Source organism: Pseudophryne corroboree, chromosome 2 (genome assembly GCF_028390025.1).
Source record: "Pseudophryne corroboree isolate aPseCor3 chromosome 2, aPseCor3.hap2, whole genome shotgun sequence".
Taxonomy (NCBI): Eukaryota; Metazoa; Chordata; class Amphibia; order Anura; family Myobatrachidae; genus Pseudophryne; species Pseudophryne corroboree.
The window spans coordinates 270,480,253-270,500,984 of record NC_086445.1 but is presented as its reverse complement, the minus strand read 5'-3'; the positions used below and the strand labels follow the sequence as shown (position 1 = coordinate 270,500,984).

Below are 20,732 nucleotides of genomic sequence, written 5' to 3'. Positions count from 1 at the left end.
ATAAAAAAAAGTTGTTACGTTTGCAGTCAGATGTTTGTTTGGGGTCCCACTGTTATGGTCTACATGGTGCTGAATTTCCCAGGGGATTGTCCCATGAACAAATTGTAGATTCTCTTTCTAAGTGAAAACCAGTCCGTGCTGTAGCAGTATCTCTCTGGAAGGTTTCCAGCATGTTCTCAAATTTCCACTGAACCATAGCGTACTGTGTACTTAATGAAGGCTCACACTAAAATCCTTTATGAGTTGTCATCACCGCAGGCAGTATTGCAATTAACAAGAAGTGAACACTCGTCACATAGCTTGTGTGTGTACAGGTCACTTTTCTTATATCATTTGTCTGAGTCCTAGTATCAAAGAGCATTTCCCAGGCTTTGTAAATAAATGTTAAAAGGACCTAATACTGTTTTTTTGTCTTCAAAGTGACATTTTTGTCATAAGCTGCAAGATTCCCTTGTTACAGTGGAATACCATGGGAGACCGGATGATGGGATGCAGGCTGTCAGTATACTGACAGCGGCATCCTGTCAGCCAGTCCCCTCGTGGGCTTGCTGCACTTACCACACTTCCGGCATGTTGGCGAGCTTCGCTCACCACAGGTTATATTCCCACTTGGGTGGTGGCATGGACCCCCCACCCGAGTGGGAATACTGGGCTCTGGTTGGGATTCCAACTGCTGGCACTTCCCCCGCTGTCGGGATTCCAGCGTCAGTTTCCTCAGCGCCGGGATCCCAACAGGCGGTATATATTAACCGCATCCCGCTATAATGTATGAAGTTTATTATTTCACATTTTAAAATGGTTTGACATGTGTTTAGCCTTTGGATATATCCAAATAACCTGAAAACAAAACAAAATTATTAAAAATAACTGCATTGATTTAATTTATAATATTGCTCAAAAATATACAATGCATTTTTTACATAAATGAAACATTTCTCAATTTGTTGTTAAAAATAAAAACATCAAGAGATGAATTAGCAAAAGGAAAACAAATTGCAGGTTAAGGGTACAAGTGCCACAAGTACATTCAATGATCAATTTCAGGATAATTTACTTAAGCTAAAGTGTACAGTAAAATCCACAGTTCAGTGACCTTTTTGAATGGTATTTGAAAATTATGGTCATAAAACTTACCAAAATATTCACATAACCAGCTGCTCTTTGTTATCCATGGGCCTAATTCAGACCTGATCGCATCAGCAAACTTTTCTCTAATGGGCAAAATCATGTGCACTGCAGGTGGGGCAGATGTAACTAGGGATGGCCATCGGCGCTACTGCCATCAATGGTTACCATCGTTGCCAATGGTGAGACAAACCATCGATGGCAGCAAAGTGTTCTTTGCATAACTATTGATGGTTTTTACCATCTGTGTTTATGCAAATGCACGGCTAGTTGCTCTTCTTATGTGTAAGAGCTGGGGGCGAGGCTGAGCTGTGAGTGATAGCTCTGCCTCTTAAAGAGGAGGGACATCCCATTCCCGGCTCTTACACATAGTGTAAGAGCCGGAGGCTGAGGGTTGACAGCCTAGCAGCCCTGTGCAGCAACAGGCAGTCCCAAAATTGAAAGGTGGGGGTATAAACCATTGTGCATACAGCTACCATCGATGGTTTATAACCATCTGGTTATACACCATTGATGGTAAAAGTATTCAACCTCGTCTATAGATCATCGATGATTTTGAATCATCGATGGTCGATGGCCATCCCTAGATGTAACATGTGCAGAGAGAGTTAGATTTGGGTGAGGTGTGTTCAAACTGAAATCTAAATTGTAGTGTAAAAATAAAGCAGACAGTATTTACTCTGCACAGAAACACTATAACCCACCCAAATCTAACTCTCTCTGCACGTGTTATATCTGCCTCCCCTGCAGTGCACATGGTTTTGCCCATTAGAGAAAGATTTTGCTTTTGCGATCAGGTCTGAATAATGCCCCATATTCATACCATAGTCGGTAAATATATGCTGTGAAAAGGTGAGATGTTTTATATTACAATTTTTCACCTAGAAAAATGATCCAAAATGTGTGATAACTGTTTTTGGGATTCTCTGTCTCTCTATACTAGATACACAGATATTTGTAAACAAGTATATCGTTTAGTAGGGTGATGTTTGCTTCTGCAGACTGTTTGGGCTCATCTGGCCAAACTTTGTTCCATTTAGGTAAACCTCACCATTCTGTTATGTGTCCACTCGCATTTATACCAAACCAATTTACATGTGCCCAGCTCAAGGTGAACGGCATCCAACATTTAATACTCAATATATCCTGCCCCCTTTAATGATTATATCATCACTTAGAGGTCAAAAAGGGGCTGAAATTGAAAAGACATTGATATGATATCAATTTTATCTATGGATGAGGAATACCCATCTTGGGTTAAATGTATTGAGCTGTGGTTTCCAAATTCACTGATTTTCTCTGATTTTGCCAGACATTTTGAAAACAGCAATGCTTTAAAGGCATGTTTTGCCTTTAATAAACATTGACAGTCAATTTTGAAATATTCATCCTATAGGGGTAGAGGATCCTTCAGAGAACTAATCATCCTATTTACTATGTGCAAACGTTCTCTACTTAAAAAAAAATGAAAGCTCTCCTTTTATGAATGCTTTGCAAGTATTTTCTTTACACAACTATTCATTGATACCTTAGTTACTTATTTTGCTTTGAATAAAATGATTTCTGAGTTGTTTTGATGCAACTACTTATAAATAAGTCTAAAACGTTACACCTCAATAGGCACAATAGCTATTGAAATCTCTGTAAATACAATTTCCCCATGCTAGAACATAAACCCATTTAAAGTGCTCATTCACAGTCAGATGCAGGGAGATATTTGAGGTACAAAAAGACAGCCGAGACTTGCCTCATACAAAAAGACTTTTGTTACATGTAGTATCATTCTGCTTGAATGTTTTTTGTCATATATATATATATATATATATATATATATACACACACATATATATAATTTAAATATTGTTCTTATAGAAAATCTCACCCTGGATTCCATTAGAAAATAAAGTGGAGATCTGTATTTCTAAAAAGGTCTATTTCTTCCTCATATTTCTTTCAGAACCATCACAAATGAAGCTCTCCCGGCTCAATATTCAATGTAGACAACAAATATGCAAAGGTGATTTTTGCAGCCAAGCCACATTCACAAACAACTAACATTTTCATTTAGTGAGCAGACTGCAGTCTTAGATGCTTTATCTAAAGCGGGTAATCCTATAGTAACCAAAGAATAGTCATTTGTTTTCATTTTAGAATCTTTCTTGAGGCGCTTCATTTGTGCGAGCTGCAGTTGACCTGAATTGTAAGCCAGTGCTGGGATGGTGTTTACTAAAATTAGCTGCAAGGGCTTCTTTTCCTCCCTGTACCGACACTGGATATAGCGTGCAAACGCAGAGCGGTAGGTTTGGTTGAAGAGTGTGTATACCAGTGGATTAACCGCAGAAGATAGGTAACCAATCCACACAAACACTTTCAGCAGTTCTCCAATAATATGCTCGTTGCATGACTCCTTGCAGAACACCGCCATTACGTTAGTGATGAAAAATGGACACCACATCACCACAAAAAGGAAAAACACAATGCCCAAGACCTTGGAGGCCTTCTGCTCATTGCTGATTGACTGCATAGTTTTCCTCCCATATGGAGCAAGTTCTTTCTGCAAGGAGCGCTGGAAGAGTTTCTCTGACGACAGAGATGTTTGCGGGAGGAAGCTAAACAAAGCAAGCTTACTTTTAGCTCTCATGTTGCTAATACATAGGTCAGCCTCCTTCTGTAGCGATTTTATAGTTAAAAAGTATGTGATCACCATTATGATCAGAGGGATAAAAAATGCCACAAAAGAACCAACGATGATGAAATGCTCATCGGACAAACAGCAGTTTTCTTGGTGGAACACTTTGCTGTCATCTTGCAGTCCAAACACAGGCACCGGCATGGAAATACCTGGGAAAGACAAATAAAGAGTGTTAGATAATGTTTAGGATGTATGCTGAAAATGTGGCTTATACAGTATTGATGATTTGATTATATATATATTTTTTCTTTTCTTTTAGGGAATACCAATTCCCCTTTATTATGGCATTCTTAATGATTACTTTAACAATGAAACATTAGTCAATTCCATATAACCATATTTATATTTTCAGTTAAACTGGACAGGTACCACTTAGTAACACATTGTCCAGAATCAAGTTTGCAAGTACAGTAAGAGGGGGGAATCTCTTCTGACTATTATAGTAGGATTTGTTTATAATAAAGAAATCATGGGATAGTGGAAAAATACTGTACACAATTAGAGATGTGTGGTTCGGTTCTTTAGAAATCTGAATCCACCGGAACTTTGTGGATTTGTACCAAAACCTGGTCGATATCCCACGAGGAGGTCCGATCCGAACCGAGTCCTGATTCGAATCTTCCCATGGTTCAAAATTTGGATTTTAAATCTGAATTTTGGGTTTTGGATTGCAAAAATTATATGATTTTGGCTGTTTTTTTATCGATTTTTAAACATTTTTAACAATGATTATCAATTTTTTTTAAGATTGATTTTAAACCAAATCCAAATCCAAATCTGAATGAAAACATTTGAGGGCAGTTTTGGCAAAACCAAAACACGATGCTGAATTGACAAAACTAAAACATGGTGGTCCGTGCACATCTCTATACACAATCACTATCCCTTTTGTGGTTTCTAAATACTGTCTTGCCTGTTAAAATGGGTGGCTTTAACACTTTTGTCGCTGAGGGTCTACTCACCCACATGCTGTACTGGTCACATTCTAACAATATCAGTAATATTTTATGCAATCCAGTAGCTAAATTACACCTTGCTTACACCTTGCTTTTTTTCCCATAATACTTTAAATGTTCCACATGTAGTAATTTACTCATTCTAAATTGTAAAAAATCTAACCAAAATATTGAAAAAAAAGCTTAATTTATTATTACCAAAATGACATGGAAATTCTATCTATCTATCTATCTATCTATCTATCTATCTATCTATCTATCTATCTATCTATCTATCATGTTACAGTGCATTTTTATTTGTTAGTTTTCATTGTCTTCAATTAAGCACATACAATGATTGTAAATATAATGTGGAACAACAAACATATCACCTTGAAAATTAGAGAACCTGCCACATCAAATGAGGTGATTAGTTAAAATTTGTAATGTTACCCAGGATTGGGAAATACTGTATGTCCATAAGAACCCCCCAAAGCTCTGGAGAACCTAATGTTTTCAATAGTGTTGGGTGTTCGATCACAATATCACAAGATAGTAACCACTAAGGGGGGCATATTGTTTTCGAAATGGGGAATCCCTTATTTAGAGAACAGGTACCCCTGAGTGTGTATCTGCTAGTATGGGGGTAAAACAGAACACATTTAGGAGGTAATTCAGAGTTGATCACAGCAGTAAATTTGCAGTTGGGCAAAACCATGTGCACTGCAGGGTGGGGGAGATGTAACATGTGCAGAGAGAGTTAGATTTGGGTGTGGTGTGTTCAAACTGAAATCTAAATTGCAGTGTAAAAATAAAGCAGCCAGTATTTACCCTGCACAGAAACAAAATAACCCACCCAAATCTAACTCTCTCTGCAAATGTTATATCTGCCACACTTGCAGTGCACATGGTTTTGCCCAACTGCTAACAAATTTGCTGCTGCGATCAACTCTGAATTACCTCCTTAGTGTCCTTCCTTATCTCTGGAAAACTGAATGTTCCACAGTAAAGGGAAGATGTTTTGTTGTATACAGGGGAACATAGCTTGAAAAAGGGATGTGGGCTGCTACATGTAGTCATTCTGCCCAAGGTTCCACCAGCAAATCAATTTTGCCCAGCACTTGGTGGTGAGAGTGGCATAGGGATTATTTGAGAGTGGTGGAGGGAGTGGCATAGGGATTATTTGAGAGTGGTGGAGGGAGTGGCATAGGGATTATTTGAGCCGGTAGGACTCTCCTAATTGCGGTTTGTTATTTGTGGTCCGCGTATAGTTCTGAGCACGCCCATTTAGTGCAGCTTTAATAACTACAGTATGTCATTGCTACAATTATATAAGTCTAAAATGCTCACTATTATCTAATAGCTGATGGAGAATATATTGTAAATTAGTTTGTAATTTACTACAGAAAATGACATGATTCTGTAATTTAGTTATTATTAGAGTTACCATTTACAATCTAACACAACACATGTTGTTTGCAATATTTGGTATTAGATGCATATTTAAATAGATATTTGAAAATACTTTGGGGGAAATGTATCAAGCCTTCTAAACAGTGGAATTGTGGACAAGTGGAGAAGTTTCTCACAGCAACCAATGAACTTCTACCTATTATTCTGTAGGATGTACTAGATATATGCTAGCTAGAACCTGGTTGGTTGCTAACTTCTCCTCTTATCCACTTTCCCACTGTTTAGAAGGATTTCCCCCAGTTCACTAATGAAAATAATGAAAATCCTGCTGTTACGCAGAAGCTTAGTGAGCAGCACTGATGTACTGTAATAAGAAGAAATAGAATTTGTTTCCAAATATGATGACTGCGATTTCCTATTAGGTCTTTACACTATGACTAAAACATTGGGGGGAATTCAAATAGATGCAGTAATTAACCGCGTGCGGAAAAGGATGGTAGCCTCTGGTTTTACCGACGGGAGCTATTCAATTAGAGCCCCATTTTTACACCTGGTAAATTACTGTGTTAACCGATAGAATCCAGCATAAATTTCTGGACCTATGAATTAACACGGCTACGGCACCCGAAAACAGTCTATTTATCATCCCCTTTAACTGCAGCCTGCGGGCTGCATTCGGGGCTCATCATGGCTAATTGAATTCCCACCATTGTATATAAAAAGTTCTGATCCATATTAATCTGGAGTCTTTTGCTTGTCCTTAATATGTGTTCATATACTCCAGTCTGTAATGAAGCGCCCATTTCACCCAAGAGCATATGAATTACAAGGCCGTATGTTTTCCAATTATGGGAGATGTACTGTACTAAGCCTTGGATGGAGATAAAGTTGAGAGAGATAAAGTACCAGAGATAAAGTACTTCCATGTTACAGGCAGTTTGAAAAAATGGCAGTTAGGAACTGATTGGTTGGTACTTTTTGTCTCAATCCACTTTTATCTCCAAGGCTTAAGGCCCATACACACGGTGAGATTCGGGCTATGCCCGATTCTCACTATGCGACAGGGGCTAGGTCGGCATCGCAAGCACATAATGAGTGTGCTTGCGATACTGACTATGTGCGATTTTGGCTATCAATTTTGACTATCCCTTCTATAGAGAATGAGATAGTCAAAATTGACTTGCCTACACAGTCTATCTAGGCTTGTGATGCCGACCGCGCGGGACAGCGCATCGGCATCGAATCGGGATCACAAGGTGACTTTCACCTGGCGATCTGCACTAACTTTTCTTACGATTTTGACTATATAGTCAAAATCGTAAGAAAATATCTCACCGTGGGTACACACCATTAGTACATCTGCCCCATTTATGTCTTGAATATTATGAAAAATTAAATCCAAAAGTGTTTTTAATATGTTTTGAAACAAATAAGATGCATCCAGTGTAGCATACACATTTTATTTACTGTTTATTTCTTACATACTGTAAGAATATGTCACACTCTGCATGAGCTCCTCAGTGTTTATCATTTTGCTCATTTAACATTTCTGTGTAAATAACACACTGTGGGAATTAAATGTCATGTAGTCAAGAGACAAGAACTGTTCTGTATTGAACTATTTTAAATAGTTTATTCTTTTTCTTTTTACATTTGTGAATCAACATGTGAATTCACTTGTTTTATATCAGCTGCTTGCTGATGAATGAGTTGCTAATCAGATGTCTGTTATAAATCTCTGTTATAAATCCCATGTCATATAAGATTTCCTCCAACCTCCCGGCAGCCTCCCCGTTGGCAGGATAGTATTAGATATAGCGTATGCAGTTTTTTTTTTTGCATACGATGTATATTTTACTTTCCCATCCATTTACTGCGGGATCCGACATATAACGAGTGCAGCACTTGCATACCCTCCAACATGACCCGCCCCACTCGGTACAAAATGCTCTGTTTCTGGACTTCCCTCTTAATTTATTATTGCCATCACCTGTGAAGAAACAGCTTTCTTATCATTTAACTAGTTCAACACAGGTGATGGAAATCATAAGTTAAGAGGGAAGTCCAGAAGCAGAGCATTTTGTACCTAGTGGGGCGGGTCATGTTGGAGGGTCTGCACTTGTGATATGTCGGATCTAGGGGGATCCTATCCGATGCACATGGGAACATGCATCGGATCGGATCGGATCGGGGTAAAAGCACATAGAAAATGCCCGATTTCACCTAATATATCAGTCTGAATGCCCGAATTGGTCTGAAATCGGGCATTATCAGACTAGTGTATGGGGCCCTTTACACTAAGCTGCAGAGAATTTACACTTTAGAACAGAATTCATTATCCATATTTTCATCTATAACCGCTGCCTGTGCCCAGTCTGTCTTCGAAGGGGTTTGGTATATCTTGTTGACAGTCATAATATTGACATGAGAATGGCATGGCATGTAGACATTGACCACGTAGACATACATCATGTTGACACTGATGAAATGTCAACATGATTAGAATGTTGACAAAATGTTCCTTGTGGTTCAGTGGTGACAAACCTGGTTCAGTGGTTTCTTACGGATCAACTAACAGTGACTTTTGGCTGTTCTGGTGCTGAGTATCGCTAACCCCTAAGCCTAACCCTCCCCTTCCGTAGCCTAACTCTAAATTTCGGCATTCTGAGAATGTTGGCATTTCACATGTCGACAGTCTGCAGATGTTGACGTGGTCAATGTCGACATAATGACTGCATCCACTTTGAAGTATACAGAATCACTGTCAGCTATTAATGAAAGAAGCCAATTGCTCAGGTGAAGATGGGTAAGTTGTCATCCTGACTTAGAATGGTTCTTTCAAAGTAGGGGTGTGCACCGGGTCATTTTTCGGTTTGGTGTTTTGGTTTTGGATCTGTATCTCCTTTGTGTTTTGGATCTGTATTGGTTTTGCCAAAAATGCCCTTGTGGGTTTTTGTCTTCGTTTTTGATCTGTATTTTTTTTTAAATATCATAAAAACAGCTAAAATCTTAGAATTTGGGGGTGTTTTTGTTCCTACAGTATAATAACATTAATTTCCACTAATTTCCAGTCGATTTTGAACACCTCACAGTTCACAATATTGTTTTCATCCAGTTTGGGCCAAAAGGTTGCACCGTGGTACAGTAGCTGAATGACTAAGCTTAGCGATAGACGTGAGTGGCACAAATACGTGGCACATCTAGGAGTGGCATTGCAGTGGCAGACACGATGGCAGTTTTATAAACTATGCCCAAAAAAATGCTCCAAAGAGCACATACTGCAAAGAAAAGAGGCGCAAGATAGAACTGTCCCTGGCCTCTTTTACCCACTCTTATGTTGTATATATTAATCAGACATGCACAGTTTAACAAACCAATCATTTCAGCGACAGGGACCATCACTTGTGGCTGAAATGATTGGTTTATTTGGTCCCTCACAAAACAATTTGTTTAGAAGGTCTACCTTCGTTAAGTAATTACTCTGAGGATGTTGATGATGAGGTGTTCATTACATTATAATCTTGTACTATAAATTTCATGTCTTCGCCGCAAATGACGTAACATGGAGGTGGTGCCTAGATGGTTAACGTCACTACCTTTACTAAATTTGGCCTCACAAATGGAGCAAATGCTTTCAGGATTGGGGTAAAAGTAATCCCACACCCAAGAGGTGGCTTTTTTGGTCTTATGCCCAGGCATCGCAATGGCTTTCTTTTTATCACGGTTAACAACTGCAGCCACCAGTGGCTGAATTACACAAACAACATCATCATCAACGTTCTCACTGTCCGATAGTACATGCATATTCCCCTTGTGCCCCACTTCCACACACAATCCTCAATTTGTATTATGTCTTCCTCATAAGATTCATCACCATCTTTACTTATACTTCTCCCCACATGTGCAGATGGTTCATAAATAGTGGAAGGAGGTGAAAGAGGCTTCTCTATAAGGACAGCGTGAGAAATGATAGACTCACACATAGCTGTCGTGGACACCCCTAAACATTCCTCAAGAATGTCTAATGGTTCTGATTCTGAATGCGCAGTTTGTCTTACTGCCTCTGCAGCTAACTTTCCTTTTGATTTTTTTTTCTTTACCACTCTAAAATGAAATGATTTTACATACTCTGACTTAAGCCCTCTATGCCCCTGGGCATCTGCCTTAGCAGATGACGTTGCTGGACTTGCATTGTCAATGTCATGACTAGTGGCAGCAGCTTCAGCACCAGTAGTAGCCTCCATTTCTATAAACACAAAGTGGGGTTCACCTTCACCAATTGCATAGCACAAATGAGTCAGAAATATATATAATAATTGCACACTGCGGTTGACTTCACCGAAAGTGTCGCACAAATGAGTCAGAAATGTATATAATAATTACACACTGCGGCTGACTTCGCCAACAGCATTGCACAATACATTTATGAGTAGGTAATAATATACTGTGGTTTGACTGGCAGTGTCACAGTACTTATGAAAATAAAATAAAAATTGTATAGTACACAAACAATTTTTTTTTCTCTTAGAATTATAATTTTAGGCTTTTAGGTTTTAGCTTTCATTATTTAAATTTTACACTGGGGCAAAACCCCTGGATGTATGGACAGATCACCCCTTTCAGATAAAGCAGGCAGAGAGAGCACCCCTTTTTCAGATACAGCAGACAGAGAAAGCACCCCTTTTTCAGATACAGCAGACAGGGCAGCCCTTTCAGATACAGCAGACAGAGAGAGCAACCCTTTCATTTACAGCAGACAGAGCACCCCTTTCAGATACAGAAGCACCCCTTTTAGATACAGCAGACAGAGCACCTGCCCCACGCCATGCCAGACACAGTCTTGGAGATGGACACGTCTGTACAGGACACTCTCCAATGCTGGAGTAGAAGCCAAAACCCGCGAGAATCCGACAGCGGGATGATGACGTTTTGCCTCGTCTTGGGATCCAAGGAAGGGGGGAAGTCCCGAGCCGGATTCAGTTCCCGGCTAGGATCGCAAAGTTCGGGGGGTTGGATTTCTTGGAACCGAACTCGCTCATCCCTATTTCAAAGGAATGAAAGATGGCTGATTAGCAAGAGAGATTGTAGGTTTATAGTCTGAATTATTAAAGCCATCCTTGGAGCTACAGGATGGACATTTTGTCTCTTTTTAACCTCATTCAGGGTGGGATGTATTAAAGGGAAAATGCAGTAAAAACCCAATTTTCAGGGGTTTTACCGCATTTTTATATGTACTAAGACCCGGTCGCCGGGTTTTCACCACCAACGGTAGATGGCGATAACCTATAGAAGTCTATGGGCTTCTTTTGCACCTGCACTCGCTGCCGAACGCTGCAACTGCCGACCAGCGCCGCACCTGCTTCCCCCCTCACCTGTGTCCAGGTGCCACTCATCGATCCCCAGCTCCTTCTCCCCGCTGCACAGCCATTTCTGCTTCTGGCTGCAGGGAAGAGTAGGAGGAGAACGGGGACTCCCAGCAAACTTCACCTCCCGGGGCTAGGAGGTGCCGGACCCCACCGAGACCCCCTGCAAACCTTCTCACAGGTATCTCTGTCACTGCATTGCGATGTTAATATACATGTACATATGCGATTAGCATCGCTGCAGTGGGCGGCAAGTGGCGGTGATGTATTTTAATACATCCTGCCCCAACTATGTTACTATGTGTACTGCCTTCAGCTTGTATCAGTTATAGTGAGTTCCTGTGTAGAATAAGAGGGCCAGGGCTGTGGTTTTATTTGTCACTGATTAGTAGTAATGTCCAAAGATGATGTAACAATATTACTGAATTCTATTGCAGCCCTATTGGTAGATTAGATAATAACCTTAAAGGAAAGTTGGGGATGTAGCAAAGTGATGATTGAGAATGGTCAGAAGAGCAAATTGGTCAATTATAAGATTTTCCAATTGTCCACCTCTATGTATACAGATGTGTCCTCTTACTTCTAGCCTCAATACGGCATGGAATGCGAGATGTCTGACAAGTTGCCAGGTCACATGCAACTCTGGTTGGGCATCTTTTTCTGCCGCAACACGATGCAACTAGGATGCACCAGGAGAATGTGCTGATTAATTTGATATGCAGTACTTATGTGTGCGATTGTGTCTGTATACGAATCAAAAAGAACTTGGCATGGAAAAAAACCATGGCCGCAACATCGTAGTACTTTGTATGCAGATTCAGAGACTCAGTCGCACACTTATATACAAGTGTCACATATCAAATTAATCAGCAAAATCTCCCTGTCACATCGGATTGTGACTAAGAAACATTTTCGGGTAAAAAATACATCCGGCGCTTGCAGAGTCTCACGGGACCTGGCGGGGGACTTTATGGCACAACAGCAGCAATGATGCTTTATACAGAAACTCCCGATAGTGTGTCGGGGGAGGGGGTGGGGGGTGTATAACAGGTATGGCTTGCTACTGTTTCAGTGAGATAGAGTAGGTTTAGTTATTCATTTAAAAAATATGTGTTTGTTTTATATTCATCTGGAGGAAGGTAAATCTGAGAGATAATAACTAACAACCTTAGCTCCTGTATAATTTATTTAATTGGGATGAGCTTTGATTCTACCATCCAACCACCACACATTGAAATTTACAGTGTATATGAGTGCTTTTCCCAGATCACCTTACTTAATGACAGTAGTATGTGTAGTTTAGAGGTGGTGGAAGCTAAAGATTTCTGAGTGTACTGGGCACTAATATTTCTGTTGCTGGCCCTGAGTGTGGGCCAGAAGCTGGGCACTAGAGTGATAGTGGAGCCAGTGGCGTAACTAGAAATTTTCTCCCACAAGCCAAAACATTCTCTGGCGCCCCCCACCCCCCATAATTGGCACTAGTAAAGTGATGAATACGCGTGCCTTCAAAAAGGGGGCGTGGCCTTGCTGAAATGGGTGTGGTTGTGCATAAAAGGGGCTTGGCATTGCAGGAAAAGACTACCTTATACCCCAGTTTTGCAACCTGCACGTCCAGACGTTGGCCACCACAGGAAAAAAAATAATCCTGATTCATGCCCCTTACATTATTTGTCATTTTTCCTCCTTATAGTAATGCCCAGTATACATTATGCCACATACTGCAAGGGCCCTTAGACATTATGCCACACACAATAATGCCCATGACACAATATGCCAAACACCATAATGCCCCCGACACATTATGCCACACACCGTAATGCCTGTGACACATTATGCCACGCATCGCAATGCCCGTTATACATTATGCTACACACTGCAATGCCCCTGATACATTATTGCACATACAATGCCTGTGACACATTATGACACACACCGCAATGTCCGAGATACATTATGCCACACACTGCAATGTCCGTGATACATTATGTCACACACTGCAATGACCCTGAGACATTATACCACATACCACAATGCCTGTGATATAGTCTACCACACACCGTAATGCCTGCGACACATACCGCAATGCCCGTTATACCCTATGCCACACCTGCAATGCCGGTTATACATTATGCCACACACTGCAATGCCCCTGAGACATTATACCACATACCACATTGCCCGTGATACAGTATGCCACACACCGTAATGCCTGTCACACATTATGACACACACCGCAATGTCTATGATACATTATGCCACACACCGCAATGCCCATTACACATTAAGCCCTACAGTAAGGTTTCTAATTACTTTTAAAATTACCTGCTCATTGCCAGGGGTTTCATGCTCTTGGTTTCATGCACAGTGCCAGAGATTTTCATGCTCAGGATGTCATGCTCATTTCCAGGGGTTTCATGTGCTAGGTGTTATGCTTGTTGCCAGAGGTATCATGTGCTGGGTTTCAAGCTTGTTGCCAGGGGGTAATATTCGTTGCCAGGGGTTTCATGCGCTGGGTGTCATGCTCGTTGCCAGGGGGTAATGCTTGTTGCTAGGGATTTCATAAGCTAGGTGTTGTGCTTGTAACCAGGGGCTAATGCTTGTTGCTAGGGCTGTGCTCCCAGTGCCACATATGCCCCCAGTGCCAGATACACATATGCCCCCAGTGCCCCATATGCCCCCCCCCCCCCCAGTGTCAGCAACACACATACCTCCAGTGCCAAATATGCCCCCCCAGTGCCAGGTACACATATACCCCCAGTGCCAAATATGCCCCCCCCAGTGCCAGGTACACATATACCCCCAGTGCCAAATATGCCCCCCCCAGTGCCAGGTACACATATACCCCCGTGCCAAATATGTCCCCCCAGTGCCAGGTACACATATACTCCCAGTGCTAAATATGCCCCCCCCCCCCCAGTGCCAGGTACACATATACCCCCAGTGCCAAATATGCCCCCCCAGTGCCAGGTACACACCCTCCTTGGGCTCCCCGGGATCCCCGGCTGCTGTTTTGGGAAGGAGCGGGAGGGCACAGCATGCGCCTCTCCTGTATATCCCTCCTGTGTCTCCAGCGGCGTGTCTGTCAAATGAAGTGCCTGTTCATGAGCCAATCAGAGCTCACAAACAGGCACTTCATTTAACAGACACACCGCTGCCGCCGGAGACCCAGGAGGGACACACAGCACTGTGCCCTCCGGCTCTTCCCAAAACAGCAGCAATCAGTGGCGGCGGTGGCGCCCCCGCAGCCCTGTGCTTCCAAGCCATCGCAGTGGCTGCGGGGGCAGTAGTTATGCCACTGAGTGGAGCCCAGGTAAGAGGGGATACCTTGGTAGAAAAGAACTTTGTTATGTCTACTAGTTACTGGGCTTTGCATTACCAGCATGCCAACATAATGCAGTATGCTTTGTATGAGGTTTTATTATATATCTGCCAGACAGGGCTATGTCCAAGCTAGGACTGGCCCACAGGGGTACAGGGGAAACCTCCTGCTCTAAGGATCAGGTTGCAGACTGTGCACTTGAATTATACATCATACATATGTTACCTTATCCTGGACTATGGTGTATTTTCTACAGTGCATTGCTGTTATTAATCTGGTACATTATCATGCATGCAGCAGCTGAATTTACTGTATATATTTATGAAGGGGCCCAGACGTTGCACTCTCTAATGGTTAGTCAGACCAATGAGATAGCAGGCCACACCTGCTCTGCGGACTGTTCCCTACCACTGCATTCCCTGGTGGGCCCTACATGCCCCAGTCCGACACTGGCTATGTCTTGTGACCTTACAACTAGTATAGTCTCTTTTTTTACAGCAGACTAGGCTTGGAAAATCCACAATGGAACAACTTTCATTAGCATTAGAAGAAGAATTAACAATATTTAAAACTTATTATGAGTTTGGGAATATGAATAGGTGCAGAATGCCTTTATTGGTGAAAAGAAGCACAAAACCAAATGTTAAATATGGTTGTGTTCATTTCATTTTATGAATCAAACATTAAAGTGTTTTAAATCTGGCTTTGTAAAAAAAAAAAGTTTTCTTAATTTTTCCACTGTGCTGATCACTACTTTTATACTATTTTTCCCACTGCCTTTTACTTCCACATCATAAAATGATCCTCAAAAGATATTTTCACTCTTGTCTTTATCTCTCCCAAATCCTTTATTCCCCCTTTGCTATCTATATCAGTTTTGTCTTTCATGCGGCAACACACTAAGGCGTGAGTCACGAAGCAAGGAAGGGGGGCTGCGGAAAGCATAAGATTTAGGTCATCTAGAGGAAGTGGCAATGTGAAATCCCTGTGCAATGTAGAGCATTAGTACAGCTTTATGAGTCCAACTTAGAATGTCAACATTATATTACATATCTGCTTCTTCAAAATTATATTGTCAAATGTATCAGGTAATAAGAAAGTCAGTTCACCCTAGAGATTGAGATCTTCCATATAGTAATATATAATTTACACTATCCAATCGGGAATAAACTGTGTCTAATATATGTGTATGTAGAGTGACGCATGTTTAAAATACACATGTTCCACTTATCTAGTCATAGGCGTGCGCAGCTAATTATATTAGGGGGTGCTGAGTGAAAATTCACATTACGCCACACAGTATGAGCTGAAATTCACATTACGCCACACAGTATGAGCTGAAATTCACATTACGCCACACAGTATGAGCCGAAATTCACATTACGCCACACAGTATGAGCCGAAATTCACATTACTCCACACAGTATGAGCTAAAATTCACATTACACCACACAGTATGAGCTAAAATTCACATTACACCACACAGTGGGGTAGATGTAAGAACGTGCGCTATGTGCTTTTTGCACATAGCGCACACTAACTAACTGCCGTTGTTACCGCATCACCGGGGTGTATGATGCGGCTCCTTAAGGAAAGCAGGTAGTGCACGCTGCAGTTTCATCTGCGGTGCTGTGCCTATCTGCAGGTGAAGGCTCCCAGATGTATTAAGGCTGGGGCAGTGGCTTACCATTCAGTAAGCCCCCTCTGTCCTTTTGGCTGGTCAAGGCCGGCGGTGCCGTTCTGCTGCTGGTTCGCTACAGGTTTTCTTTTTGTCCATCAAATTAACTTTATTGTTCGCCGCCACAAACGTCTCCCCAGCGGCCTCTGACATTACCCCCACATGTCTCCCCACGTCTCCTCAATGCCCAGCCTGACAACTCATGCGCCGGCTCACTCCGCAGGACTCACTGGGAGCTGAGGTGACAGTGCATGTGCGCACCCTCAACAAACAGCCCAAGAAGACATTGCTGCAGGGCTGTCATAGCGCATCGCTATGACAGCTGCCCAGCGGGTCATACATTCCAGTGATCTGCGCAAGCAGATCACCGCGAAAAACAAGATAAGTGACACAGCGCTAATAAGGAACGGTAAGGAGATGTTAATACATCTGCCTCAGTATTAGCCGAAAATTCACATTACACCACACAGTGGGGGTAATTCCAAGTTGATCGCAGCAGGATTTTTGTTAGCAATTGGGCAAAACCATGGCCCTCATTCCGAGTCGTTCGCTCTGTATTTTTCATCGCATCGCAGTGAAATTCCGCTTAGTGCGCATGCGCAATATTCGCACTGCGACTGCGTCAAGTATCTTTGCTATGAAGAAAGTATTTTTACTCACGGCTTTTTCATCGCTCCGGCGATCGTAATGTGATTGACAGGAAATGGGTGTTACTGGGTGGAAACACGGCGTTTTATGGGCGTGTGGCTGAAAACGCTACCGTTTCCGGAAAAAACGCAGGAGTGGCCGGAGAAACGGGGGAGTGGTTGGGCGAACGCTGGGTGTGTTTGTGACGTCAAACCAGGAACGACAAGCACTGAACTGATCGCACAGGCAGAGTAAGTGTGGAGCTACTCTAAAACTGCTAAGTAGTTTGTGATCGCAATATTGCGAATACATCGGTCGCAATTTTAAGATGCTAAGATACACTCCCAGTAGGCGACAGCTTAGCGTGTGTAACTCTGCTAAATTCGCCTTGCGACCGATCAACTCGGAATGAGGGCCCATGTGCACTGCAGGGGAAGTAGATATAACATGTGCAGAGAGAGTTAGATTTGGGTGTGGTGTGTTCAATCTGCAATCTTGCCTTACCACACTGTTATCACCAGCTGAATCAATCACATCCCTTGTTGGGAAGTTCCTAATATATTATCATCATATGGTCAATTGCCGGCTTCTCTAACGAAGGTGAGAGCACTTCAGCAAGTTTGCCTTCCAATTATCACTGAGGCATCAACTAAAAATTATTACATCTACCTCGTGCATTCGCATACAGGACCCTGTGATAAACTCCAGGAACCAGCACGGGGGTAATTATCATTGTTTGTTTTGCCTTAATAGTCCCATACTAGTTTTTGCGGAGCCTTCTGTGGACAGTATATATGATTTTACACTGGGACGCCAGTGGTAGAATCAATTGACATTCTGCTAGAGAGCCTCTCTCTCAAGATATTCAATTTTGCACTTTAGTTACATTGTATACTGTCTCAATAGCACATTTACAATTATAGATACAGTGTTTCTGCTTACATATGCTAGAGGTATTAACCTCTGAATTTTTAAATTGTCAATTTTTCATGTATTGTTTGTTTTATGTGTTTATGTGGTATCTAATTGTTTGATAAAATATATTTTTTTTTAAAAAGGGTCAAGCCTCATTGAGTCAATTATTCTCCATGATAGACTGCCTTTAATTGATTGGTCAATTAAATCAAAGTGATTGGGAGCGCAGAGCATTTCTTTTGTTTGTGTTTCATAGTGTTTTTCAGCCTAGCCAGCTGTTTTGCTCAGCAGCCGTAATTTCACTATTTTTGTATCGATCACCAACTGGTTAATTTATTACTATTATCTATAGCGCCAGATTTATACAGTTTGAGATTTATCTCCAGCTGTATTTATATACAAGTGTTCAATCTGCAGTCTAAATTGCAGTATAAAAATAAAGCAGCCAGTATTTAAGAACTGAATACAGAAATAAAATAACCCACCCAAATCTAACTCTCTCTGCACATGTTATATCTGCCTCCCCTGCAGTGCACATGGTTTTGCCCAACTGCTAACAAAAATCCTGCTGCGATCAACTTGGAATTACCCCCAGTATGCGCGAAAATTCACATTACTCCACACACTGAGGCAGATGTATGAAACTATACCCTAACATTCCTTATGTGCACTTGGCACTTCACCGCATTATCGCTGCGTTTAGAACTCATCCTTCTCCCTAATGTATGATTGGTGCTCCGTCCCCTTAAAGAATTTGTTATGGCCAGGGGTGGCGATGCAGTCACACCCCTCTCTTCAGTGTTCATTGTGGACTTGCACATGCACATGCGCAGTGTGCTCACTTCCCAGCATCCACCGTGCCTGTCACCCTGCACATGTGTGAATCCTCTGTAAGGACTCCGGGAACCTGAGACAAGCGTGGCAGCGCGCATGCGCCTTCTCCCCAGTGCCCAGCGAGCCGTGCTGTGTGACCCGGCGCATGCGCGGAGGTGCCCTAAAGACGCCCTGGGTTATTAATAAAGTTTAATAAAAAATATAAAACACCAAAAAATCCCACATCAAAGCAGCTACAGTGCTGCAGTGCCAGCCCTGACCTGACGAAGTGATAGATGGGGCTTAACAAGCGGTAAGTTACTGACCCAGCCTTCATACATCGGGGAGCCTGCAACTTCTTAAAGGCTAAGCGCCACAGACGAACTGGCAGCGTTCGCTTCCTGCATTCCTTAAGAACCCGCTGTGAGCCACATCATACATAGCGATGATGCAGTAACAGCGGCAGTTAGTGTGTGCTATGTGCAAAAAGCACCTAGCGCACGTTCTTACATCTGCCCCTTTATGCGGGGCCCTGACGGGCTGGGACTGACACAATAGGCAGTCCTCCACCCCTGCCTGCCACTGTCCGGGCTCAGTCTTAGGGGCAAATGCAGGATTTTTAGGAAGGGGTTTCCAGATGTGAGATATAGATATATATTTAGAGAGAGAGAGGCATGGAGGGGGAGGGGGGTGGCACAAGGAGAGAGAGGCATGAAGAGCGAGAGAGGCATTGGGACAGAGGGGAACATGGGGAGAGTGAGAGGCATGAGGGGACATGAAGGGTGAGGGGGCATGGGGGGAGAGAGAGTCATGGAGAGGGGGGCATGAAGGGTGAGGGGGCATGGGGAGAGAGGCATGGAGAGAGTGAGGCATGGAGAGGGGGGCATGAAGGCTGAGGGGGCATGGGGGGGAGATAGAGAGAGGGGCATGGGAGGGAGTGGGAGAGCAGTTTACCTGGAAGTTGAGAGGAGTCTCTGCAGTCCCTCCTGTCAGGCACTTTGGTGGATTGTGCAGTGTCTCTGGCGGGGTAACCACCACAGCCGGGCAAGAGACGCGGGAGGTGTGAGGGAAATCAAAGATACAGGAGGACGTGGCTGATGAAATCAGATAAGCAGAGACGCGGCGGAGGCTGATGCAGTACGGTGTAAGAGAGGAACCCGCTGCCCAGACTGCCTGAGCTGAGAGCTCCTCTAGCTGCGCGTCCCAAGAGATCAGCAAGCATACCGGTAAATCCGCTACTGGCAGCGCGGGATAGAACAGGAGTCAGGACTGATCAGCAGGCTCTGTGGGGATCGCTGTGCAGCAGGCGTAGTGTGTGTGGGGTGCCGGACATTAGGGGGTGCCTGTGCGCACCAGGCACCCCCAGTGCGCACACCTATGTCTCTAGTACTGTATATATAAGTGCCTATATGCTTTCCATTTACTTGTACCTGTGTGACAGTTTTAGCAGCATGTAATAGTGTAAAGAGACTTGTTATGCTGTTACTGGAACCCTGGGAAGAGAGTTGAAAGTGGAATTAGAATAGGTCCTTACTGTTTTTCAGGGCCGTAACTAGGTGTGTGCAGAAGTGCATTGCCCAAAGCGCACTTGTATCATATTGTTATATAACTCCGTCCAAATAAAAGGGTTATTATTATCCAAATTATTTTTACAGGCTTTGCCATGTGTGTGTGTTTCATCAAATCGACAGTGTCTAGGTCGACAATGTTTAGGTCGACCACTATAGGTCGACAGTCACTAGGTCGACATGGATGGAATGTCGACAGGGTTTCTAGGTCGACATGTGCTAGGTCGACAGGTCTAAAGGTCGACATAAGGATTTTTATATATTTTTTGTGTCGTTTTCTTCGT

At 42.6% G+C, this 20,732-nt stretch overlaps 1 protein-coding gene and 1 long non-coding RNA gene across 2 annotated transcripts in view; one reads left to right on the top strand and one right to left on the bottom strand.

Moving 5' to 3' along the window:
* Positions 1-854: 854 nt before the first annotated feature.
* HTR2A (5-hydroxytryptamine receptor 2A) overlaps positions 855-20,732 on the bottom strand; it is a 170,627-nt gene continuing 150,749 nt past the window's right edge. Inside the window, exon 4 of the mRNA XM_063952802.1 lies at positions 855-3,966. Within this exon, the coding sequence (XP_063808872.1) occupies positions 3,167-3,966 (800 nt within the window). The 3' untranslated portion in view covers positions 855-3,166. The remainder of the gene's footprint in view (positions 3,967-20,732) is intronic.
* Positions 19,025-20,732, top strand: part of LOC135015477 (uncharacterized) — a 40,313-nt gene continuing 38,605 nt past the window's right edge. Inside the window, exon 1 of the long non-coding RNA XR_010213730.1 lies at positions 19,025-19,193. This is a non-coding gene — a long non-coding RNA (uncharacterized LOC135015477). The remainder of the gene's footprint in view (positions 19,194-20,732) is intronic.